The sequence below is a fragment of the Cryptomeria japonica genome, chromosome 1, assembly GCF_030272615.1.
Source record: "Cryptomeria japonica chromosome 1, Sugi_1.0, whole genome shotgun sequence".
Taxonomy (NCBI): domain Eukaryota; kingdom Viridiplantae; phylum Streptophyta; class Pinopsida; order Cupressales; family Cupressaceae; genus Cryptomeria; species Cryptomeria japonica.
Window position 1 is genome coordinate 120,951,172 of NC_081405.1, and position 10,551 is coordinate 120,961,722.

Below are 10,551 nucleotides of genomic sequence, written 5' to 3' on the forward strand. Positions count from 1 at the left end.
GTGCTTCTCTCATTGTAAAGGGTTAGAATTTCAGAAAATAGAGGTAGGTAGTAGATATTAGAAGTAGAATTAGGAGTAGAGTAGGAATTGCTGGGTAGAAATTGTTGTAATGGCAATTGAATCAAGTGAATAAAGCATTGAATCATGGTGCTTTGCCATTTGCCTTCACCTATTTGCATGGTTTCTTTTCATCAAGTTAATTAAGGTTCAATGATTTTAATGGTGGTAAAGTGTGAGGATATGTGATAGATTTCACGTTCATACCATTAGAGGTTTGCTGACTGTAGGTCTCTGTGCATGGTTAGTTTGAGCCCCTCTATTGTTGTTAGTTCAATTGTGAATGTTCATCTAAGTTGCGCGAGAATTGGGTACTTAGTGTATGTTCATGGTCTGAAAATCCTTTTATTTCCCTTTGGAGTTTGGATTGTTTTTGTGGAGTTGTGAGTTTATCTCTAGCTAAGTAGGAGCTAGTTTTGTGTGAAGTCTCTCTATCCACAACACCAACCATTACTATCATTGTCCCTAGGTTCTCTAAACCCTACATTTTTGCCATTTATTTCAATCAGTTTGAGAAGTGAAGCATCATCATATAGCCACACTAGATGCAAACGAGCTTGTCGGATGCATAAGTCCCCTTGAGATTTCCAACAAATCACATCAGCCCTGAGTTATCTCGAGCTTAGTCATGACTTGACATTAGAAACCTTGAGGTTACTTTGTTTGGATAGTCAAAAGGCATACAAAGTTCTCTTGTCCAAGAGAGAATAGGATAGACTTTGTGTATTCTATTCTTTGCTGACGAAAGTGCCACATTTCCCCATTAACAAGGAGCTAGGGACTTAGTGCAACAAAATGTAGACATCATGAATACACTTAAAGATAATTTGCACTAAGCACAAAATCAACAAAAGATATATGTTGATCGAAGAAGAATTGAAAGGACATTCGAAGTCAGAGACTTAGTCTTCCTAAGATTGCAACCTATAAGCAATCATCAATCAAAGTAAGCGAAGCCAAGAAATTGACACCAAGATTCTATGTACCTTACAAGATGATAAGGAGGATCGGTGAGGTTGCTTATGAGTAGCAAAATTCATAATGTCTTCCACGTGTCTTGCCTGAAAAAGGTACTAGGACAACACATCACACCATGTGCAAAATTACCCCCACTTGATGATGAAGGAAAATTGATTTTGGAACCTAAAACCATTCTTGATATGCGAGAAAAGAAGTTAAGGAATAAGACTATTCTTGAGTATTTGGTTAGATGGAAGGGCCTGCCAATGGAAGATGCTACTTGGGAAGGAATGAAAATCTTTGATCTTCCCAATTTGAAATTGCTTGTGGACAAACAATCTCGGGAAGGGAGGAATTTCAAGCCCTCTCCATAAGACATTGTATACAAAATAGGTTGTGGCCTCAATTATAATAATCCCAGGCAACAACATAAATATCATTTAGGAGGCCAACTTAGAATTATTATTCCTAGGTGCTAGCATGAATAATGATTAGAGGCCAACACTGAAATATTCTTCCTAGGCGACAACATTAATGATGTTCAGAGGCCATCTAGGATAATATGGAGCTATTTACAAAACAGCTGACTTAGTGAAATGTTTTAAGGCAGTGACTGAACTGATGCAGTCTTTGTTAAGGGTTGTGATGGTAATAAAGGTGGTGAGTGTTCATCCCACCGTGGAAGATATAGAAGGTGGATATCAATCCAATTGTTGGCATCAATTGATCAAGTATGATTCTGCTTGTAATACATAGGAAAGACTACTATCTTTTATATTTATAAAAGTGATTAGTATGCAACAGGATTGTATTTACTATTTATTTATTATAAATCAATTAGGAAGCTATTATTTATTTATTTAATTAACACGCCATTCTATCAAGAATTATAAGACTAGTAATTATTTGATTCCCATCAAGCAATCATATCTGGAATTAATGTGAAATAAGCTATGTAATGGATGCTTATGAATTTAGGATATTTTGTAAAGTTGCATGGATATGGATATGGATACGACCAGTTTTCAATACCCCTCATATAGATACGACAGGTTACACCATTCATAAAAAACAAATACACATATATTCTTCTTTGATTTAGGTTTTTAAATTAAAATTTAATTTATTATCTGTTAAATTTCAACTTATGATTTATGTAGGTTTTTTTTATTTTATTTTTTGTTTTTAACAATAAAATATTGTATATTAAATTTAGAATACTAATAAATAGCTTTTTTATTTTGATTGAATACATTGTAGTGTTTTAAATACATTTATATTTTAATATTTTTAAATTTGTTATAATAAATAATCTATCTATATTTAATATAGTATTATTTTATTTTTAATTATTGTCTCTAAATTTAAAATGATTTTTATTTAATATATTTTAAATATTTATACTAGATTTTTGAAAAAGTTTCAACTTATAAATATTCATTATGAAACTAGAAAATAGAAGTCTCTCTTTATAATGTATATTTTATAGAAGCCATATTTTTAACAGACTTAAATTATAGACATATTTTGGATTTTTCTTACATAGTCGCCCTAAATTATGACAAAGAATAAAATAAAAAGCATTCTTTACATATGGTGATTCAAGCTACTTCTTCTTCTTTACATATGGTGATTCAAGCTACTTCTTCCTTATGTTGAGCTGTAGCAAAACACCCACAAAAATATGTGAATGCTGTGTGAAATCGTTCCAGCTAGGGGTTTTATAAGTTTATAACCAAAAAAAGCAGGTTTTTTTCAATAATATCAGATTTTACAGAAGTTAACTTAAGTTTCAGGACAAAAAAAATTACATGCCGAATCAGGCGTGGCTGGAGATAAACAAATTTTTAGGCATGGGCAGGTATGGTAGTCACCCCGTACCAGTGCTGTACTGTACTCGTAGCCATACTAGGTACAGTGGTATTTGTAGCAAGGGAGGTAGGGTGGCATCTAACATAGTGATGGAAAGTATGATGGCTGCCTCTAATTAATGCTGGTTTTTCCAACAGCACCTTCAAACCTTGCTGCTTTATCTTTCTAACTTGGCTGCAATTTTTTTAATGTAAAAATGAAGGCAAATGCTAGTCATGGAGTGTTATGCTTAGTCATGTTAGGGTTAGAGGGGTGTGGAGACTACAAACATCATTTAAAATGTTTTTTGAGCATTGGAAAAGGGGACAGCTGGCCGTTCCCGGTACGGGGATATTTCAGGTGTTCACAATGTGTCCTAGGGATGGCCAGCCATCCTCACTTTGTCCCCAAGCCACCCCCCTGTTTTGGAAACGCCCTCGAAGTTCTGAAAATTTTTGGGGATGGCTGCGAAACGTCTCTAAGCTGTCCCCCATCCCCTAGACGTTCCCGAATGTGGGGACACGGACAAAAGACCTTGGGGATACATCCCCATGTACCCTTGGTCAGAACTTAATGAGAATTATAATTTAAGTGTTTGGACTTCGTTTCTTGTTTTGTGCACTCTATTTAGCATGAAGTTATGAACTAACATTTGTAGTTTATTTTTCCTTGTTTTTATGAGTATTTTAACATCTATTAATTTGCCTTTTATTCCTGTTTTATGCCTGTGTAATTGAATTCCATTTATACTTTTGGTTTGCAGTGTCGTTACTGTGTACATACAATGTGACTATGCTGGTATGTGTGATCGTCCATGCTATTGAAGGTAATATTACAATGTTATGAAAGATATTATGGATTCCTTATTTTATCAATTTATAGGAATATGACTTACAATATTACAATGAATTGCAAAAGAGTCTTCATCTACAAATATGCACTTGCTACTGCTGTGAGAAGTGTTTGTGTATAATACAATAATGAAAACCTGCCACTGTCATGGTCTTGGGTGCACTATGATCAGCTATGATGAGCAAGATGCTTCTCCTTCTTCTCATTCAAGTGGTATTAGTTTCCTCTCCTTGCCATATCATACAAGAAGTGAAAGAAGTCACATGCTATAATATTTTCATTGTCATGGAATTGAAATATGTACACTTATGACAACCAAAAATATTTATAGTGCTGCCCCATAGTTAACCAAAGAAGTATAATGCTTACAACAGCCAATCCCAAACAATATATGATACTGTTTCCCAAGTTACATAATTTCTAATTTTTCTTTGTTCTATCCATACTTGCCCATTCAAGTGGAATAGAACTGTTGGAAGACTTATACCCTCATGCAAGTATCATCACACTTACCCTTCCTTGCTTTCAAACAACAAGTGCATGTGACCATTTACCAACAATGTTGCAAGAAAGAAAAAGGCTGAAATTTATCCATTTCACTCATAAGTTTTCTTCTTGCTTGTCCTTTCTCGTTTACCTAGTATACTTGTTTAGCCATCTCAACCTTAGGAAGTCATCATGTTGCTTGCTTGCTCTACAAATGGAGTTAAAAATTTGAACACAGCTCAATGCAATAAAAAAGTTTGAAGTGCTAATTATATGCTTATAAAAATAAAAGCAACTCACCCTTTTCTCCTATGTAAATCAAGTAAGTATCAACTGATGTACCCTTACCATTCAATGCTGGTGTTGACCTACGTAAGAGCTGTTTTTTCTTAGACTTGGTGTTTTGGTGTGCTTCTCTTCCCCATGTGGCTGTACTCTTGCCTTTGCCTTTTTTGGGTGAAACTTGGATGAAGCTTCCAACACTTGCCATCATAACACACTCAAGGGTTGCATGAGAAAAGTAGTTGTTAGTTTTACATGTACTGAAATCTACTTGTTTGTTACTTCCTTTGAGCGTGTCTTGACCTTTCTTTTCCCTTTGTTTTGGTGAGTGGCTGCTTCTTTTCTCATTCTTGCTATGGAACATATGCTCCTTAGTGGCGTTTGCTTTGTACATCATTCTACAATGGTTCTTTGAAAACTAGTGCAAGGAACAAGAATCCTATATTCTTGTGCAACATGCTCTTTCTTCTTGCAAATGCAACAGAAGATGGACTCTTTACCTTGTTTACCCACACTCTCCTGTACCTTTCTTGAGCTTGGCTAGTGGTGAAGTAGGTAATCTCCCTATTTTTTCTTCTTTTCTTGTGAAGTGTCATTCTTTGCTTTTCTTTTCTTTGTCATCTTGCTGTAGAATCTTGCACTCATTTTGCCTAGATTTCTGCTCTTTCTTTGGAGACAGTTTACGATCAGTTTGAGGCTTTACAAAAATGATACTAGAGGAATTAGTGTAATCAGAGTAATTGTTACTTCCATTTGGGCTCTCCTTGGGTTGTACATGGTGTTGAACCTTTCTCTGAGCATTCGCGAATCTCTATGCTTGCAAAACAAAGGCCCTCAAATGGTGGTGTTTCATTCACTATGATTGGCCGACGCAAGGTTTCAAATTGTGACCAGCATGTGTGAGTTATTTTTTGCTGCTGACTAAATTGCCCACTAACTAACTTGCCTTGCTAGTAGAATCATTAGATTTTACATCATTGAAGAACTTGATTGTGGTAATTCGAGTCCTTTGTTAATTTTACCAATCAGATATAACAGAATTCAATGTAAACTGAAAATGTAATGAAAAACACAATGCACATAAACACAACACAGCAATACCCTGGGAAAACCTCCCTCTTGGAGGTGAAAAACCCAGCCTTAAAATCCAATTATATTATGTCAAATATGAAGGCAATTACAAGACATGAAACTTATCTCCAACATCAGATCAGTTTGCTGCCAAAACAGTCTTCAATCAATTCGTTTGACCAAGATGTATCAAATCTGCCTTGCTGTCTTGGAGATGTGATGCACTGATATGTAGAAGGAATTTGCTTGCATGGGGAAGATCGCTGGCCTTCCAGAAGTCTGTCTCAGACTTAAGATAACTCTTGCAGACTTGGCAACATGTATATCAGACCAGCCAATGGAGAGAGATGAGCGCTGACCTTCAAGAAGATGAATAAGCTTGAGACAACAATTTCGCTGACGTGAGGCTCATTACAAGTTCGCTGACTTAATTGATGTAATTCGCATGATGTGATTGTATATAATGCCATGCAAATGACTTGCTTATATACTTGACTTGAGGTGTCAAGTTTCAAGTCGGCTTCCTTATTAATTTCATAATAATATTATATAGACCGCTCAAATAGGTCTTGACTTATTAAGACGTTATTGCTTGTTTGCCTTTACCGCCCATTTGGGGTTCACATTAAGAGTACACGTTATGTTTGGGTCCTAGCCCAATTACAATAAGGAGAATAGTTGTTTACAATATGATTGCCATTTGACAACATTTAAATTTTAATCCGAACTAGCTATTATTTCAACATCCTTGAGGTGATTTCTTTGCGTGAAACTTGCTAAAGTGTTCTCATCTAATGATTAGCTTTTTTCCTCATTTTGATACACATCAATTAGTGGTAAATAAGGATAGAAAATGATATTTTTTTCCGCCACTGCCCTGCAGGAATGCTGAGTCCAGGCACAAGAGTCATGAATGCCTTACCTGGACTTGACAAGTCTGATTTGGGCACAGGGACTTTTTGGGATTGCCTTGGATTCAGACTTGCAAATCTGGCTGAGTCCTTGGTGAGTCTCATAATGTATATTTTAGATATTCAATAGCTTTCTTGAGACCAAATGCTATTTTTTTTGTCAGGAGCCTTGATCTGGTGAGTAAATTGAAAACAGAGATTGAAAAAGGTATCATCACTACACATTTGTCTATGCTATAAAGTGTTTCTCATATTTATGATCCACAGGAATTGTATTTACCCAATGATGCCATTAGTGTGAAGGTGATAAGCCTGGCGACAGCTTAGTTTTCAGCTGATCCACTACTGATAAGTTATTAATATTATAAATATATAGGGAGGAGCGCCCTATATAGATATTTGCTGATCTACTGATAATTTATTTCGTGAGCCACACTTCAGCAATGAAAAAATAGATCAAAGTGGCATTCTTTATCTGTAGCAGAGACAGAGGCAGCGTCCAGAGACAATTGCTCACCAATTCAAGTTGATTGACTCACTGGAATCGCTTAATGCTGGAACTACCTCTATTTTTAACCTTTGACTTCCTTATCTGAATTTTGACTCCTCTTCCCCTCCTCTCAAACTTCTCAAATTTAAAGAAAGAAGATTATCCAATCAAACCTGCCTAGTTATATTATAATAAATATTTCTTTCAGATCTGTGCTGCACTGAACTGGATCCCAAATCCGGTGGCTTGGCCTATGAATCTGCTAACATAGTTTGTAAGTTGTTGCTGAAGTTAATAACATTTTGTAACAAACAGAAAAAGATAAAAAAACAGAAGAAAGCTCCATGCAACTTAATCAACGTTAAAGAAAATGCATATTTTTAAGGGCTAAGTATTTGTTCTCTTATTTCAGATGTTGCACCATTATGCCAAATCTTGGTTACCTGGATCCAAGTGGAGAGATAATGTTACCAAAGAGATATTGTCCAGTGAGTAATTTTATTAGGTGTTGAAGCTATCATTTTATTAAAAATACTTTTTTTTTTGTTCTCGGATCTATATGCTTGTCCTGGTGATTTAATTTTTTATTTTCACAGTGGAAAGAGCATATTTTTCAGCTTGAGCAGGAATTGAATGTGGATCCATTACTTAAGTATGTCTTATATCAGGTATGGCCTCATGAGCCAATCGGGGTCCTTTTTCTTGTTCCTGGAAATGCCTGATTGACTTGATTACATAATTCAGAGATTCAAAACAGAAAAAAATCCCATGTGATATCTTGAACAGTCTGGAAAAAATGACTATCTTATTTCTTCAACTTCATGTACCATATCGCTTTGTTTTCTTTCCAGAATGTAGACAATCTCAAGCTATTTTAATGGCTAATAAAAAGCCAAATCTTTTAAGATAGGAACTTGTGAGATATATTTTCAATATAAGTATTATTGGCATTGGAAGAGAGGACTGGTAACAAACATTAAACAATTCTAATGCATCTGATCAGATTTAATTCAATTCATATAAACTAGAAGAGTTTTAAAGGGTTTTTGAACTGAAAAATTATTTCAAGTATTGTTGGCATTGGAAGAGAGGGCCAATAACAAACATTAAACAATTCTAATGCATCTTATCAGATTTAATTCGATGCATATAAACTAGAAGAGTTTAAAAGGGTTTTTTAACTTAAAAATTCATGCAAATAGCTACTGAGTTTGCTAGACCAAAAACTGTACCAATCAATTATTAAATTCTGTACATAGATATTTATGGCTGGGTTAGAATATACAGCGGGCTATTGAATATAATCACCTGAGATATTGCCTCAGAAAAGACATCAGACCTGACACAGCCAGCCCAGCCAACATAGGAGAAATATCATCCATTGGTCTGAACAAAACAGCAGGCAGGATAGAAAAATTATAATGCTGGCAGCTCCAAAAAGTTTTCTTTTTTGAGAATGTCTGTTGCAATGTTTTAATGTCTGAACTCTGAAATGCTGCTATCACAGGAAAGTTCATGCAACAATGTGGAGAAGGAAAAATTTCTATAAAAGACAAATGTCAATCTGTTTACAAACATTTGTCAAAAGGTTAAAAAGCAATTAAAAAAAACATTTTTAACACCTGGCACATTGGGTATCGTGTTGCATTTTTAAGCATTAATGCCTTCAGTCTTCCCCTTGATGCTTAATGTGGAAATGCCCATCGTTTGCCTTCAACATTTTCAATTTTTCTTTTGAAATTGCCTTAGAAAAAATATCAACAAGTTGATCACTGGTATGCAAAATCTCAATTCAACCTATCCCTCAGCCACAAGATTTGTGATAAAATGGTTTGTTTTGGATGTGAAATTAAGTTGAATGGATTATCTCTTAAAATTTTTACTTATTGGGCTGCCATTTGTGTTCTTGATGATAATCCATTCTTTTTGGCATTTCATTTTTCAAATTTATTATGGTTCAAACAAGTGGCAGCTTTTAGCTGTTATTACTGAGTATTTGCAAAATTGTTACCTGTTTATTTTACATTGCAGGATGATAGAAGTTTGGCTTGGAGGGTGCAGGCTGTTGCAGTTGCACCAGGTCAATTTGATAGTCGAAAACCCCTGCCATTAGGATGGCGAGGACTTAGAGATGATGAGCTTACAGAGGTAGCTGGCATTGATGGTTGTGTGTTTGTCCACAGTAGTGGATTTATTGGTGGCAACAAGACAATGGATGGGGCATTGGAAATGGCTAGGAAATCTTTAAGAATACAATGATATTGGCAAGTCTTTTTCAGTTCAATTTGAGAAATATCCTTGAAGGTGTATCCATTTCCCAAAGTAACAGATTGAAATGATTTTTTTATCACCCCTTTCATAAGGTGGTGATAATTCATTTTTGCTCCTGCTATCCACAACGAATCAAAGCTTGCAATGATAGTGAAGGAGTTCTCCACAATATTGATCATTTTCTTATTGAAGCTCACAAGAGAGTTCATTACCATATTGTTTTCTTGAGGTGGCCTGGGGCTCACATAATTTGCCTCGACCCCCTTCCAGACTTTGTTACATTTCCATTCTCTTTGCGTTATCTATGTAGGAGAGTTTTGGTGGTTCTGATTGCTTTAAACCTCAAGGAATAGGTTTTTTGTTTAAGACTTATGTAGTATTATCTTAGTTAATATATATGGTTTTGTGGTCATGGGTGTTTATGATTTTTGAGGGCATTTGTGATTTTCATGCATTGTTAATGCACAATTTAGGTCCCAACTCAGATAAATGGTTTTTATGGCATCAAAAAATGGAAATGATTCCTTGGAATAGAGTCCATACTTGAGGTAGCCTTGAGATACTAACTGAGTCCATGCTATCTTCTTTCAAGATTTGCGGCCATCACATAGACCATCCTAGTTGCTACTTACAAGGTTATTGTGTACAAAGGATTGATATTGTTACTGTTGGAGGTAGGACTTGTCAGTTGGCCCATTTTTTGAATGCAAACAATCGTAAGTAAATTTAACATCTTATGGTTCAGTACCAAAGAAGGTTCAAATCCACTGTCTGACTTGAACATTTGGTTAAATGTTAAATAGCAATGATCTATTTCACTATTCTTTTCATTGATGACAATTACGTTCCTTTCAAACACTCAAATGTCTTGGAACCAAACATACCATCACACTATATTTTGTTATGGCACATGTCATCAATTTTATCAGTAACGATGCTAGAACTGGACAAAATGAAAAAAAGAATGATAAAAATTTAAATGGAGCAGCTTTGAGAGTAAACTTCAGTCCATACAAGAACCATAGATAAGAAATTAAAGTTTATATTCCTCGTACCAATTTTATTACAAGGACACCTGCTACTTTTATGAAGGTTTTTTAACAAAGGATTTGTCATGCTAAATTTTGCATGTTTCTCATACTTCAAATTTTTGGGAGGATGCTAGCAAAGGAAATTAAGTTGGGCTCTACAGCTGCAAATTGTATTTTCTTGAAATATCTCTGCACTTTATTAGAAAAACTCCATTTTCTACCTATCCAGCACCGATTGCATTTCATTTGACTGCAAATCATTGAAGCAAACAACTTGTTTGCCTTTTGC

At 35.1% G+C, this 10,551-nt stretch overlaps 1 protein-coding gene across 7 annotated transcripts in view; it reads left to right on the forward strand.

Annotated features, from left to right (window-relative positions):
• LOC131026809 (CRM-domain containing factor CFM3, chloroplastic/mitochondrial) overlaps positions 1–9,963 on the forward strand; it is a 43,706-nt gene extending 33,743 nt beyond the window's left edge. For 2 of the 7 annotated variants that reach the window (XM_057956788.2, XM_059213119.1), the window contains one exon: positions 8,992–9,963. In XM_057956788.2, coding sequence (XP_057812771.2) covers positions 8,992–9,219 — 228 coding nt within the window. In that variant the 3' untranslated portion in view covers positions 9,220–9,963. Of the gene's footprint in view, positions 1–3,631; positions 3,695–6,442; positions 7,286–7,372; positions 7,422–8,991 lie in introns of those variants that run through there. The other 5 variants (XM_059213155.1, XM_059213178.1, XM_059213130.1 and 2 more) reach the window with 5 other exon arrangements.
• Positions 9,964–10,551: the final 588 nt, after the last annotated feature.